The 16,425-nt window shown below is 41.4% G+C and overlaps 1 protein-coding gene across 2 annotated transcripts in view; it reads left to right on the top strand.

Annotated features, from left to right (window-relative positions):
• LOC102266224 (opioid-binding protein/cell adhesion molecule) overlaps positions 1 to 16,425 on the top strand; it is a 525,900-nt gene that overhangs the window by 417,366 nt on the left and 92,109 nt on the right. For both annotated transcript variants that reach the window (XM_070365105.1, XM_070365106.1), the window contains exon 3: positions 2,986 to 3,111. In XM_070365105.1, coding sequence (XP_070221206.1) covers positions 2,986 to 3,111 — 126 coding nt within the window. The remainder of the gene's footprint in view (positions 1 to 2,985; positions 3,112 to 16,425) is intronic.

Here is a 16,425-nt window from a genome sequence, read left to right on the forward strand (position 1 = left end):
ATGTTAATAAGCAATACCTAATATTGTAGTGGTTTGGTTGCTCAGTTGTGTCTGACTCTTTGCAACCTCATAGACTGCAGTCCAACAGTCTCCTCTGTCCACTGGATTTCCAAGGCAAGAATACTGGAGTGGGTTGCCGTTTCCTTCTCTAGGGGATCTTCCCAACCCAGGGATCAAACCCACATCTCCGGCAGTACAGGTGGATTCTTTACCGGTGAGCCACCTGAGAAGCCCTAATACCTATTATTACATATTATGTATTAATAATGATGCCATGATTGAAAACAGAAAAACTTTTCCTTTCTCCCACTTTACTGTCTATGTTTCCTGTCTTGCTGGCAACCCTCACCCTTCATGCTGTCCTTATCTTTCCTCCTTTGTGGGAAGTGACAGAGGACAGTGTGGGCCTGCAGAGGGTATAGGGGGCAGTGCCTGGGGCTTGGTGAAACATTGGGGTCAACTTCCAGGATCCCACTCCAGGAGGCTCCCTCCTAGTGGGGGGCACTGTCCACACACTTTGGGAAAAGGGGATGTCCCCCAAATATCTGTAGAATTTTGCCAATATCTCCTAACCCAGCACCTTTTAAATTATCAGACAAACCCATCTGGAAATTGTAGCTCTAAATTGGGGGCTGTACTAAGTGAACCATCCTTGGACATCACAGCTCCAATGTCCTAAATCATCCTCCATTGATCAGCTATGCCCCCCACCCTCCCGCCTCAGCTGTGTCCACCTTACAGTAAGTGAGATGCTTGGGTCTCGAGAAAGAGCGCTTCAGACAGCCTAACCCGTCCAAATAAGCGGATGTTATTCTGAGAATATTTTGGAAGGCGCACTGAAGTTGTTGCTTTATAAAAATGAGAAAAAAGTATTGACATTTCTAAGCCAGGAATGATTTTTTAACAAGCTGGAAAATACTGAAAAAACAAGGAGTAGGGTTTTCTCAAGAGAGTGCAATGTAGTTAGAAAGCACACTATTCTTTCCCACTGTGTGTTTTGGTAAAATATGTGCAATGAAGTTTCAGACCAATTCCTAATGCAGAAATAATCCAAAACGTGGCAGATTTATAAGCCAGGGACATTTTATTTATTTGCTAACGTGGATTCCCTTATGATGGCAAATGTTCTCCATGTTACTTATGGCTTCTCCTTGAAAAAGACTTACCTCTGTGGTCTCAGCAGCATAAAACTCCAGGCTGCAGGGTTTTCTGGATCAAGCATCGGCTATAACTCTCTTCCACCACTGACCCAGGTGGTTCGGAATCTCCTAGGACTCTACCTGTTTGCTAATTCATAATTAAACTGGCAGTTGGAATAAATCAGCATAGATATAAGCTTGGAGCTCCTCTCTCTGCCAACCGTTCTTTTTTTTGTTGTTGTTCTCTGTTTTTATTTTTATTTTTTTTAATCTTTTTATTAAGAACAATTTAAAATCCATATATCAAAATGAATCTGCCACAGGTATACATGTGTTCCCCATCCTGAACCCTCCTCCCTCCTCCCTCCCCATACCATCCCTCTGGGTCGTCCCAGTGCACCAGCCCCAAGCATCCAGTATCGTGCATCGAACCTGGACTGGCAACTCGTTTCATATATGATATTATACATATTTCAATGCCATTCTCCCAAATCATCCCACCCTCTCCCTCTCCCACAGAGTCCAAAACACTGTTCTATACATCAGCGTCTCTTTTGCTGTCTCGTATACAGGGTTATTGTTACCGTCTTTCTAAATTCCATATATATGCATTAGTATACTGTATTGGTGTTTTTCTTTCTGGCTTACTTCACTCTGTATAATAGGCTCCAGTTTCATCCACCTCATTAGAACTAATTCAAATGTATTCTTTTTAATGGCTGAGTAATACTCCATTGAGAAGAAAGCTTTCAGTATCAGAAATCCTCCATTAGAAGCTTTGCCCCACCCCTCTTAGTTTTCAGATTTGTTCAATAGGTTTTTGGATCTTTCTTTCAAAGAGGAGTTAAGCAGGTACCCACATCAGCCTTGTGCCAGACACTGTGGAATAGAGGTGGATGTCATTCCATCCTTATCTTTCAGCACCTCACTCTCTAGGTAAAGAGACAGGCATAGACATGGGTAGGGTGGGGGTGAAAAAGGAAGGAGCTGGATGAACTGGAAGATGAAGATTGACATAAATATACTACCATGTGTAAAACAGAGTGCTAGTGGGGAGCTGCTGTACAGCACAGGGAGTTCAGCTCATCGCTCTGTGATGACCTAGAGGGGTGGGATGGGGGAGGGGTGGAAGGGAGACTCAAGAGGGAGGGGAAATATACACAGAGCCGATTCACATTGTTGTAGAGCAGAAACTAACACGACATTATAAAGCAATCGCACTCCCATTAAAAATGTGTTTACATATATTTTAAAAAATAAACTGAGAATAAAAGAGAGTGAAGCAGGTGTAAAATAATCAACTGTAAGGACAACACATCCAGTTCCTTTGCTAGGGGAGGTGGGGGTTCTCTTTTCAGGATTTGGGAAGAGGTGAGGGAAAACTGCAAAGGGGAAGTGACCTTTGATGTCCCTTGAAAGATGAGCTGTGTGTTTTCAGATAGGAAGAGAAGAGGAAAAGCGAAGGGGCGATCAGAGAGGGAAGTGTGATGAGATTGCTGCACGCAGGTAGACAGGAACTCTTAAAAGCACTTTGTATTTTTCCTTTGGTTCTACTTTTCCATCCATTGTCAGTAATGCCTGTCTCTTCAGTTACTGCTTGCTCAGAACGCCACCCTCACACACACACACCTGCCTCCTGCTATGGCCAGACCTTACATAGAACTGCTTCCAGGAATGCCCTGTACATGTTGTGTTAATGGTCACATTCCTTGCTGAATCAAGCATAATAAACTGAAATTGTGATTGAGAATAATATCCATGCTATTTGAATGCATGTGAGGCTGATGCCTCCTTTTCTGCAAAGAATCCTTCTCATACATGTCTTTTCTCCTCTGTCTCTTTCCAGTCCCTCCCCAGATCATGAACATCTCCTCAGATGTCACCGTGAATGAGGGGAGCAGCGTGACCCTGCTGTGTCTTGCTATCGGCAGACCAGAGCCAACGGTGACATGGAGACACCTGTCAGTCAAGGGTAAGGCATTTCCCTGGAGGAAGTTTTCAGAGTTGGTATAGTGAAGTCTCGCTTCTAATGCACAACAGAACTTGAGGAGTCAGAAAACAATGCTGTATTTGTAGCTCAGTGATGGACTAGCAAAGAGAGCACATGCCTCTGTCACTGGAATTCTGAAGGATTTATAGAGAACATTTACTGAATCATTTCCCCAGGCCCTTTCATGACCTTCCTTAGAAGCTTTTTGTTTTCCCAACTATGAAAGGCAGAGGTACCATAAGAGTAACTTACAACAAAGACACTAATATCTCAAGGTGGAGATGCACTCGTCAAAGGGTGCTCTGTCCTTTCTTGAAGTAGAGTGCTAGAAAGTGCACTGAAAATATTGGTGTTTTTGTACATCTAGGAGAGAAAGGATCTCCTTCTCAGTGTTTTCAGAACATTTATCCAGAGTGGTAAAAAGTGATAGAGAGGGTTAAGTACTCTCGCGCCTGCTGTGCTGGGAACTCGGTGATTGCTATTAAGACTTTAGCTGTGGTCATCTCCAACTTAATAGGGAGGGACCCCAAAGAACAGCAGATCTTATCCTTTTGGAAATAAAACTTACTCTGAGTTGAACTTGAAGAGATGGGCAAAGAGCCACTTGGTGTATTTACCCTGTTAACGGAAACTATGATAAATTCTATAAATTATATAAGAAACAAGTGCTCTCTCAGGCATTAGAAAATCTAAAAGTGAAACCCAGTGAAAAGGAAAATGTGTGGAGTGTGCCTGTGTGTGATATAAAAATAATATAAATCTAGAGGAAAACCTAAGAATAAATCTTAGGAATGTTGAACTAGACAAGGACTTGCTAGGTCACTAAAAGCTCTAAGCGTAAGAGAAGAATGATAAATGTGTTCTGTATTATTTTTCTGTGGTTCCCATAACGAAGTACTGCGGTGCTCGTGGCTTAAACAACAGAAATGTATTTCCTTGTAGTTCTGGAGGCGGGATGCCTGTGATCAGGGTGTAGGCAGGGTTGTCCCTTTTGAGACCTGGGAGGGGACGTCTGTCTGTGCCTCTCCTCAAGCTTCTCGTCCTTTTCCGGCATCTTTGGTGTTTCCGGCTTGTAGGTGCATCACCCCCTCCCTGCTGTCATTGTCACATCTTCCCATGTGCACCTTCCCGTGTCAGATTTTCCCTTGCTATAGGAACATCAAACATACTGGATTGGGGATGTTCTTTTATGACCTCATGTAATCTTAATTGGGCTTTCCTGATGGATCAGAAGTAAATAATCCACCTGCAATGCACAAGACGTGGGTTTGATCCTTGAGTTGGGAAGATCCCCTGGAGGAGGGAATGACAACCCACTCCAGGATTCTTGCCTGGAGAATCCCACAGAAGGAAAAGTCTGTGGAGTTGCAAAGAATTGGGCATGATTGAGTGACTGAACAATCAGTTCAGTTCAGTCGCTCAGTTGTGTCCGACTCTTTACTGAAAAATAAATTATCTTAATTACCTCTGTAAATTCCCTATTTCCAAATAAGGTCACTTTCTGAAGCATTGGGACTAGGTATTATTTATTTTATTTTTTTTTTGGTGGGGGTGGGGATGAAATTCAGCTCATAACTGGGTTCATCAAAATTAAAAACACCATTGAGTAAACAAAATGACAAGTCAAAGACTAGGTGAAAACCTTTGCCATACACACACCTGACAAAGATTTTACATCTACACTATGTGAAGAATTCTTATAATGCTAACAGCCTACCTTGAAGTGAACAAAACATTGAAACAGACAATTCACAAAAGAAGATACATGAATGGAATAAGCAACATGCTAAACGTATCTGTCTTAGAAATGAAAATTAAGCCATAATAGAACTCCAGTACACAAATACTAGAATGAGAGAAATTGAAAAGACAGACCATATCAAGTGTTGGTGGGGTTGTGGAGCAACTGAACTCTCATACACTGACTCTGGGACTGTGAAATGGCATTGCTACCTAACTCAGGTTTGGCTGCTCACCTCCAAAAGCCAGTAATTTGAGAGGCAAGCATCAGTAGAAAGGAAAGATGCTTTAATCAGAAAAGCCAGCCATCTGGGGAAATGGTGGGCTCGTGTCCAGAGACCAACTCTGAGGGTTCTGTGGGCTAGGAGAGTTTGTAAGGGAGGAAGGGGGAAGAATCAGTGAGTCTTCAAGGTGGGAGTCTGGGTTCTACATCTCCATCGCGTATGGACTGCTCTCTTTAGCTGTCTTGCCCCTGCGTGATCTGCTTGCAGGATTGCTTGATGGCAGAAGGGAGGGATCTTAGAGGCAGAGAGTTGGTCTTCTTTTTATCTAAGAAAAGAGTCAGCAGGTTAGAGGAGGCATGGTTTACATTCAGGAGAGCACAGGTCCCGAGTTAGGTCAAACTGCCTGATGATCTCACTAATATAATTAGGTTCTTTTAAGGTCACAGGAAACAGAAATGGGCAAACAGGAAAGAGACTAAAGAGCTGCATTCTCCATGGCATCAATGCTATGGAAAACTGCACCTTGCTATAAAGTTAAACATACACTTAGCATCTGACCCAGCAATTCCACTTCTAGGAATTCACCAGAGATAAATGAAAACCTATGTCCACAGATATGCATTGTATGTAAATGTTCATAGCAGCTTTATTTGTAATAGCCTCAAACTAGAAGTAAGCCAGAACCCTCAACAGGTAAAATAGCTAAATAGTAGTAAATTTAAGCAGCAGATGGCTTCTCAGCAATTAAAAGGAACAAATCACTGATACATGTAAGAAAATGGATGAGCCTCAAAAGCATTATGCTAAAGAAAAAAAGCAAAAAATTAGACACTGATGTCATTCATATGAAATTCTACAACAGGCAAAAATTAATCTAGAGTGACTGAAATCAAGTCAATTATGATGTAGGGTAGGGATTTTTAATAATTATCTACAAAGGGGTACAAGGGGCATTTTTGGGGGTGATGAAAATCTTGAGCAGGGTGGTTATTATATTGCTGCTTAAATTAGCAAAAACTAATCAATGCTATGCTAAAAATAAGTGCATTTCATTGTATGTGAATTAAATCCCAATAAAACTTAAAAACTAAACACATAAAGATATAGGAAATGACCCGAAAGTGCCCCCCTAGTTTGGAACATTAACTATGTGAGAAGCACTTACAAATGGACACTGGATTTTTTACCAGGATCATTGTTCAAAATTTCACCATCTAATGTTCTCCATATGCATTGAGAACACATATTTCAGCACCTGCCTTGTTATAGGGAAAGATAATGATAATAAATCCCCAGACACCCTTTGCGTAAAGACCTCAGATATTGAAATCCAAAATGTCAATATTGTAAAGTAATATTAACAAGAATATTAAAAGAATCATAAGGGGTATCAGGAAGCTCAACTTTAATATAAATACAGCGGTAGCTTGTGTTCCCAAAGATACAAGCCCTGTGGAAATTTTGCTGTAAGTCAGGGAGAATTTTGATTTATGTTATATAAAAAAATATGTCTAACCATCACACCAGCTTCTACGTTTTTGGTAAAATCACATGTCTTTATAAATGCTTGAAATCCAAGAATGCATTTATTTGGTTCTAAACACACAGTTCTCTCAGCCTAGGAATCTCTTGAAAGGCACTTTGATTTTATGGAAATGTTTTAAAGCAATTCTTCATAATGGCTTTGCGGTAAAGTTTGTTTCCCGCTTAAAATATGGAAGATTCATCCACATTCTTAATCGTTTATATAACACAGTATTTGGAATTCAGCCTCAAAAACAAAAGAATATTAAATTTACATTTTCTCTCTCGCCTTTAAGTCTCCCAGCCCATGTTCAACTTTCAAATTCCCTTTTGTCTTTCCCTTGCTCTGGCCTTCACTTTGCTGTCTCTTTTTTCTTCTATTCTCTTCCCCCTCCCAATGACATTTCAACATATAAACTCAAAGCCTTGTTTCCTGAGTTTGAAAAGCACTGGAACCTGGGAGATTTGCACATTTCAAATTTGTACCTGCAGGTGACCACCAATATTTACTTTTAGAAGGATGCTCCTTCTCACTTGGAGTTAAGGCAACTTTGGGAAGTTGTTTGTAAAAGTTTAGAAGATCAGCCAATACAACTTGAACATCAAATAGCATTTTTAGAACAACTGATTGTTTAGTCCATCCAGCAAGAGTAAGAAATAGAAGTTGTAATGGCGTTTCCTTTGAAATTCCAACAAAATTGCACCAGAGAACATAGATTACTGGACAGCTATGTTCCGAAATGTTAATGCAATGTTTGAATACGATTGTTTAAATTTGGGTACCATATACAAGAATGAATAACCAAGTTCCATTTAGAAAAAGAATATTTTAATGACCAGATTATTAAAGATTAAGAATTGTGGTTATGGTTTAAGATGACAGACTAAGCACATGCCAATCTCAAGAAACTATAGAAGAAAAGGTAAAGGTGAACAAACTCATGATCACACTAGAGAATAGGAAGCATTTGTGGATATGAAATTATGAGGAATCTCTGAAATATAAAAAGTGTGTAGAGACTTCCTGGAAGTCCAGTGGTTAAGACTTTGCTTCCACTGCAGAGGGCATGGGTTCCATCCCTGGTCAGAGAGCTAAGATCCCACATACCTCATGGCCAAAAAACCAAAACGTAAAACAGAAGCAATATTGTAAAAATCCAATAATGACTTTAAAAAATGTTCCACATCAAAAAAAAAAAAACCTTAAAAAAAATTACATAGACACAATGCACGAAAATTTCAGCTCAAAACACAGGAATATGATGTATGCCTGAAATGATAGCTGAAAAAGGCAGAGTTTTAGGTCATACTGCTGGTAAATGTTAAAAATTGACTAGGGCTGAGGGCGGGAAGGGAAGGGAGGCCTGGTGGCGTTTGCCAGTTTCCATGGTGTCAATGTTCCCATCATTGCCACTTTCCTTGGAGCCCCTTTAAACTAACTTGATTGTTAGGTATTTTTTAGGTGTTTATTCCCTAATTTCAGGTTTTCATAGTTTAGATTTTTACTTTGGGTACTTATTGGATTTATTTTAGGCATTTATTGGATTTACTAGAAAATGTGACACTTGTTTAATAGACTTCACACACATGGAAATATGTTCTGAGTGACCTGCAGCTTAGGAACTAGGATCATGCTGCAATCCCAGGCCAGGGAAAAATTGGCAGGTCCCAGAACAGGCCCCCAAAGTGGACAGGCAAGGGGCCAGTGTGTTTGGGATACATGGCGGGACAGGCTGTGGGGCTGGAAGGAGCGTCTGCTCTCAGGGTGCCATGTAACCCCCTGCAGGGCCTCCATACCTGGTGCATTTCCAGTGCATGCTTGGAAAGGCCAGATGTTTGGGAGGGATAAAGTCTTCTTTTCTGTGTCCTCTCCATGGAGGTTTTAAGATGACAGCTATTCACCTGTGAGTGAGTTGCTGCTACAGTCGACACATATTCAGTAATACCTCAGGAAGCAAGAGAATGAGCAATTCCACAGAAGTGAGTTTTCCAGGTAACTGAAACTGACTCCTTTATGCCTTAACGTGAGTGGTCGTTGATGGAAGCAGTTTAAAAATGTATTACGGGCTTTTCTGTTTTCTTGAGTAGAATGGGTGTCGTTTGGCCTCCTTTTAAAAACTGTAATAACATCGTACATATCAATTGTTTGTGCCTCAGTGTTTGAGGTCTGGATAACGACTAACATAACCCTAAAATACTATTTAAATTGTTGTTTCAGTTTTTGGTAGTTCTTCTATCTCTCCTTCCTTCTCTCGTATCAGAATTGTCAATGCTTCCTAAAGCCATGTGTGCCTTTTAGCATCTGCATTTTTTTCTATCTACTTCTCTTTCTCTCTCTTTTTCATAAACTGTAATAAGGAGGAGGAATTGTTCTTAACCTTCTTTACATGTTGAGCGTTTTGGTCCAGAAATGCCAAATCTTTTAAGAGATGGCACAACTTTGAGTCCTTGGCTTGATTATACAACTTGAAGCTTCATGGCATGTCAATTTTGCTGTATTTAAAGGAGAGCTCTTCTGTATATAACAGCTCAGAATTGCAAATATGACATGTGAATGATTTGGTAACTTTAAGGAATGTCTGTGTTGATTTGAAGACTGTGTGCCATAAATCTGAAGTTTGAACTTCTGTATGTATTCCTGGTGGCTCAATGGTAAAGAATCCACCTGCAATGCAGGAGACTCAGGTCCGATCCATGGGTCAGGAAGATCCCCTGGAGAAGGGGATGCAACCCACTCCAGTATTCTTGCCTGGAGAATCCCATGGACAGAGGAGCCTGACAGCCTATAGACCATGGGGTTGCAAAGAGTCTGACATGACTTAGCGACTAACACTTTCACTTTCCTTTCAATTTGGTATGCTAGAAAAAGTACTGAATTAATGTAGCAATCTTTTTTTACAAAGTATTGTAATCTCAGTTAAGAATTTAACTGAAGATATAAAACTCAAGTGATTTCTATATAATAAATTGAACTGTAAAGATAACTTGTGTGTGATTCTGAATTCACAGATAAAGTATTTTTAATTCCTCCTTGAAAAAAAGAAGTCCACATAACCAAGTTGATGAGTCCTGACTAAGAAGGACATGGTGGGGGACGGCATTCTCTGAGGAAAGACTTTGAGCTTTCAAGAATAAGTAATAGCTTTGTCTCTGCAACATAACATAATCTTTATTTTTTTTTAATTTTATTGGAGGTATAGTGGCTTTACAATGTTGTTAGACAACTACATTTTATACTGAATCAAGAACAAAAGATTTTAAAAATCAAGCAAAAACATAAAAGCTAAAAACGTTAAAAGTAAAAAAAAAAATCAAATTTATTGTAAAAGGGATAAATAATAAAGAATAAAGACCATTTAATCTAAAATGAAAGCAAGTAAAACAAGATAAGGAATAAGTGTTAAGTACACATATCCTGGGGCTTTCCAGGTGGCGCTAGTGGTAAAGAACATGCCTGCCAATGCAGGAGAGATTCAGGTTAGACTTCTGGGTCTAGAAGATCCCCTGGAGGAGGGCATGGCAACCTACTCCAGTATTCTTGCCTAGAAAATCCCATGGACAGAGGACCGTGGAGGGCTACAGTCCATGGGGTCGCAGAGTCAGACATGACTGAAGCGACTTAGCAAGCACGCACATATCCTGAGGGGGGCGGGGTGCAGCTTTGTTCTGGATATGACAGTGCTAGATAAGTGAATTCCATCTAAGGGGGATAATTCCAGCAGAATCCTCATCCTTGGTCCTGACCTGGCTGAGCGGGTCAGTCTCCCTCCTGTTCTCTCTGCCAGGTGTTGAGGTTAGCAGATATACTCGTCCCAGAATGTTTCCACTCCAACTCTTCTTTTTCATCCTGGATGTCCTTGAGAAGGACTTCTTAAAAGAAATTACCAAGTCCCTCACATTCCAAATAAAGGAAGTTCCAACTCATACTCATGTATAGGTGTCAGCTCCTCGTGGCTGGCAGGGTTAGCTTCTGGATTGTAGTTATTCAGTCAGTCATGTCTGACTCTTTGCGACTCCATGGACTGCAGCATGCCAGGCTTTCCTGTCCTTCCCTACCTCCCGGAGTTTACTCAAACTCATGTCCATTGAGTTGATGATGCCATCCAACCATCTTATCCTCTGTTGCCCCCTTCTCATCCTGCCCTCAATCTTTCCCAACACTGGGGTCTTTTCCAGTGAGTCAGCTCTTGGCATCAGGTGGCCAAAGTATTGGAGCTTAAGCTTCTAGATAGAGCTAGGCTTCAGATTCTTGTAACTTGGGATTGAAATCTGGCCCAAGCAGTTAACTGCCTGAGTGACTTTAGAAAAACCACATCATCTCCAGGATTCCCAGTCTCCTAGACTGCAGAATGGGGCTATTTATGCCAACTTCCTCAGATGATTACCAGGACCAAAAGAGAGAATGAATGGAAGGCTTATAATTGCCCTGGACACACATACATGAGTTGCCAACAGTGTTCTAAATTGCCTTTGTGCCATGTTTTAATTTAAATTTTTTCTTAGAATCCTTGTAGCTTACAGCCATCCTGAGAGCTGGTTATGTTAACATCATGCTTACTGTATGTCAAGCCCTGTTATACACTTTACATGTTTTAGCTAATTTACTGCCCCAGTAGCCCTGAAAGGAAAGTGCTAATATTTATAATTGTGCCTTTCTTATTATGCATTATTATGCCTACCTCTGTCTTTGTCTCTTATTCTTTAACATCATGAGTCATCATTAGTCATTCAGTGCCTCTCTGATCCACCTGAAAATTCAGAATGACACAGCAGTTTTATTTGTAACAGGCAAACTGGGAAATAGTCCAAATGTCCTTCAAGGACTTCCTGGTGGCTCAGACAGTAAAGTGTCTGCCTACAATGTGGGAGACCCAGGTTCGATTCCTGGGTCAGGAAGATCCTCTGGAGAAGGACATGGCAACCCACTCCAGTTTCTTGCCAGGAAAATCCCATGGACAGAGGAGCATGGTAGGCTACAGTCCATGGGGTAGCAAAGAGTCGGACATGACTGATCGACTTCACTTCATTTGTCCTTCAAGGGGTGTCTGGCTACACCCACACCTTAAAATGTATTTCAGCAATAAAAAGTAAATGAACTATTATGTCAGTTGACATCATAGGTGGACCTGAGGGCATTATAGAAATGCAGAGTCATTGTCAAAGGGTAGGATGCTGTATGACTCCACTTTTAAAACATTCCCTAAGTGGAAAAAGTGTCAAGATGCATAACCTGTCAGTGGTGGCCAGTGGCTGGTGCAGGGGAGGGAAGGAAGTAGTTCAAAGCACTTGCTTTGCCGTCAAGAGACAGCTCCATGCTTCGATTATTGGGGTAGTTAGATGAATCGATATGCATGATGAAATGTTAGAATTAGACACAAAGGTATAAAATATAGGTACAACCAAAAAAAAAAAACAAATATCTCAGCCCCATCACATGGTTAACTGTGCTGTGCCCAATCAATCACCTGACTTAATGACATGCTTTAATTAGAAAAGATACCACCACTGGGGGAGCTGGCGATGAGTACACAGACTTCTCTCTACTATCTTTTCAACCTTTTGTATGTGTGTGTGCTTAGTAGCTCAGCCATGTCCGACTCTTTGAGAACCCACGGACTGTAGCCCGCCAGGCTGCTCGACCCTTGCAATTTTTCAGACAAGAATGCTGGAGTGGGTTGCCATTAAATCAATAATTACTTCAAATTAAAAAATGCAAACTAGGAATCATAAGTAAGATGAACCTCTAGGTTTCCACTAACAACATGCTTACGTAAGAAAGTACTGTTTATAAAATATTTCCACAGGCATCATTTCAAGAGGGTTTATAGCAAGCCTCTAAAATAGGTCAGAGAAGAAATATTTCCCAGGCAAAGAAACAGGCTTGAAAAAGTTAATGGCAAATGACTCACAGGTGACTACAGTGGGAGATCTGTGAAAAGAACATTGTCCTTGTTTTCCAAGTTCATCTTTGTCTGCTGTACAAAGATTGAACGGGTACAATATAAAGTGATGTATTTTATCAAATTCCGCTTGTTATCTGGGGCACCCCTGCTCTTACATTCTCCTCTCTAATTCCACACCTACCTTCTTGCATCTGGACAGTTTCTAGCCACCACTCAATGTTGTGCTGAGAAAAACACAGCCTCCAAGTGGAAACCACTTCCCTGCCACTGTCTGCAGTAGGTCTCCATCGCTTCTCTGCTTCAGTTAAGAAAAACCTGCAGAGACCCACCAACCTCATTTCTCTTCTGAGTCACCCCAGGTACCAGTGCCAGCCACAGATGGGATTGCCATCAGTTGACCCACTGCCTCTACCCAGTCCTGCGCCCACTTCTCTGTCTCTCTGCGAGGCAGCCAGGATGCTTGTTTCTAATCTGAAGTTGTGTGAAGAGCCTAATTAATCCCCGGAGTGTGAGAAAGAGGTGTCTGAGTTGAGAAATCAAGGTTACCCCTATCTTGCTCAGTGGAACAGTTATGGGCAAACAAGCTGTTCCTCTCATATTTTTGCAAAGCAAATTCATGTTCACTAACTTTGGTTCTTGTTGTAAATGAGAAGTGTGTGAAGGTCTAGCCATGTGCTTTTCGCCATATGGGCTCCCATATGTTTTCCTCCTTTGCTTGCGTACATTTTCGCTTTGGCACGCACATATGCCTGTTTTTTTGCAACTTAACAATATTAAAACTAATCCCATTTATGCTCCTTTTGGGTGAGTTGATTGAGTCATAAATCCCTGTGAATTTCTTCTTTGGGAGACTAAAGTTCTTTTGTGTGAGCAGGGGAGGGCAGAGCATCCTGTCGGAGGGATGCGGGCAACCAGCATCAGCGTGGAGCTGATGCAGCTGATGGCCCTGACCCTGGCTCCAAAGTAATGAGTTGAAGCCTGGGGAACCAGGAATGTGGGCTCAATGCCTTGGGAGTATCCTTGTCTTTTCCTCCCTGAGGAGAAGCCCTCATTAGGAAATAGAAAACAATCCTCAGAGTTTTCTTTCTAAGGACCCAGGTGAAATAACTTACCTTAGCAGAAGCCATCATGAGATCTTGAGCTGTGATTCTTCACGTGTGACTATACTTAATGCTTCTCACCCTCTACACCAAGTTGATCAACAATATAGATCAGAAATAAGGCTGCCCTGGAGTAACCTTACCTTATTCCTCAGACTGTTTAGATTATAAAAATAAGAATGGATATTAACATGTATTATACTGAGTGGGGAAAAAAAAAAGCATAGATATCACTTTGCCAACAAAGATCTGGATAGTCAAAGCTGTGGTTTTTCCAGAAGTCAGGTACGGATGTGAGAGTTGGCTCATAAAGAAGGCTGAGCACTGAAGAACTGATGCTTTCAAAGTGTGGTGCTGGAGAAGACTCTTAAGAGTCCCTTGGACAGCAAGATCAAACCAGTCAATCCTAAAGGAAATCAGTCCTGAATATTCATTGGAAGGATTGCTACTGAAGCTGAAGCTCCAGTACTTTGGCCACCAGATGCAAAGAGCTGATTCATTGGAAAAGACCCTGATGCTGGAAAAGACTGAGGCAGGAGGCAGGCAAAAGAGGATGAGATAGTTGGATGGCATCACTGACTCAATGAACATGAGTTTGAGCAAGCTCCAGGAAAGTGAAGGACGGGAAGCTTGGTGTGCTACAGTCTGTGGGTTCGCAGAGTCAGACATGACAGAAGTACCAGGTGAAAAGCCCCAGTAACTCAAATGCAAAATTGGAATTGGGAATGCCACCCAATATCTGTTGTAAGATGGTGTTCTTTCTTTTGCATTAACTCATTCCTTTGTTGGATGTATTAAGAATATTCTTTTCCCTCTATAGCAACAATGATGTGTAAAGCAGATATAATTCTTGCCCTCGTGGTGCTTATAGTCTAGACAGAGAGATAGTCATTAGCTGGATCATCAAGAATAGGTCATTTCTGAGTGTAGCAATTGCTCTAAGGATGGGTGACAGAGTGGTGTGAGTCTTTCCTGGTAAGTCTTTCCTGAGGTAGTGATGCTTGAAACAGACAGAGGAGATGAAGAGGAGACGCTTCTCTGGTGGTTCAGTGGTTAGGACTCCACGCTTCCACTGCTGGGGACAGGGGTTCGATCCCTGGTCAGCGAACTAAGATCCCACAAGCCATGCCTCATGGCCAAGAAAAGGAAGATGAATAGCAGTTAAGGATGGGGATACAGTTCTGTGATACAGCCGGGCCAACTGGAAACCTTCCAGGTGAGGGGAATAGCACGTGTGAATGCTCTGAGGTGACAGGGTGTGGCTTTTCAAGAAACGAAAGAACCTTGTCTTTTTATTTCTAAGTCATTTTTTTTTATTAGAAGAAAACTCATCCTAAGTTTATTTTTCATATGGCTGGGAAAGATCAGAAATGTTTCAGTTGCATTTTACCTGAGTTAATTGCAAATGCAGAGAACGTGCATTTTTCCCCTATGACAAAGTAAATTTTTTTTTCAGTTTTCCTTTTAATTGAAGTATAGTTGATTTACAATAGTTAGCAAAGGGGAAAGCAGGGAGGAGATATAAATTAGGAGTTTGGGATTAACAGATAACACACTATCTGTGTGTGCATGCCTGCTCAGTCACATCCGTGGACAGTAGCCAAGCAGGCTCTCTGTCCGTGGGATGCTCCAGGCAAAAATCATGGAGTGGGTTGCTATTTTCTACTCCAGGGGATCTTCCCCACCCAGGAATCAAACCCGGGTCTCTTGCATTGCAAGCAGATTCTTTATTGTCTGAGCCACCAGGGAAACCCTCAGATATACACTATTATATATAAAATAGATAACCAACCTACTGTATAGTACTCAATATTTTGTAGTGCCCTATAAAGGAAAATAATCTGAAAAAAAAAAACAAACGGAATACTTGTATGTGAAACTGAATCACTTTGCTGTACACCTTAATAGGTAGATAGCAGGAGAGACCATGGGCTGGGGTGGGGGAGTCAGGGGCTGGATCATACAGAGTCCTTTATAGAATTTGGTCTTTATTCTAAAGTCACTAGAATATGCAAAAATGAGATGTTCTGGCATCAGGATTTAACCAGGAACATGGCATGTCTGATCTACTCATTATCTATGTAAATCTGCTGGATCACTAAACCTTTGTCTCCATTCCCCCACTATCAACCAGGAAGGAGTCAGTAGGAATAGGCTTCTTTACAGAGGAAGGGTAAAGGGAATTTGGAAGTATCTATTCCAAATACTTTTTAGATGATAATGTAAGAAGGGATATTAACATGTATCTAGCAAGCGAAAATCCCAACTAACTCAGAAGTAAAATTAGAATTGGAAAGGCATCCAGGGCTGCCTGCCGTCTGTTGTAAAGCATCCTCTATGCTGTTGCGATATCAAATTATGCCATTGAAATCAGTTGGACACTGATAAAATTGAGACTGGGTTTACAAGTGCTGTAGATCTAATTGGCCTCAGCGGTGGGTCCACAGTGACTTTTGCTGCTGAACAAAAATTGTAGGCTTCAATAGAAAATAACCAGCCTGGCTTCACACTCACACACCTCTGGAGATAATGGACTTTAATTTAGGCACAGAGCTCCTACATCTGGACAGCTGTTGAAGGAACATCAGAGAAGTGAGCTTCCTCCCTACTTCCTGGATGGCACCCTTGATGGTGGACAGAAGCACCTCCGGGCCAGCCACGAGCTCTTGTAACTCTCGGTATTCCTTCTGCACAGCAGTTTATGTCTCTTCCTAAAAGCCTCTATATCTCCAGGACCAAAGTTCCTCTCTATTCTTGCTCCAACTTGCTCTGTTCTTGCTCCAACTGTTTTAAATTGGGTCTCTA

This window comes from Bos mutus, chromosome 29 (genome assembly GCF_027580195.1).
Source record: "Bos mutus isolate GX-2022 chromosome 29, NWIPB_WYAK_1.1, whole genome shotgun sequence".
NCBI classification, from domain to species: domain Eukaryota; kingdom Metazoa; phylum Chordata; class Mammalia; order Artiodactyla; family Bovidae; genus Bos; species Bos mutus.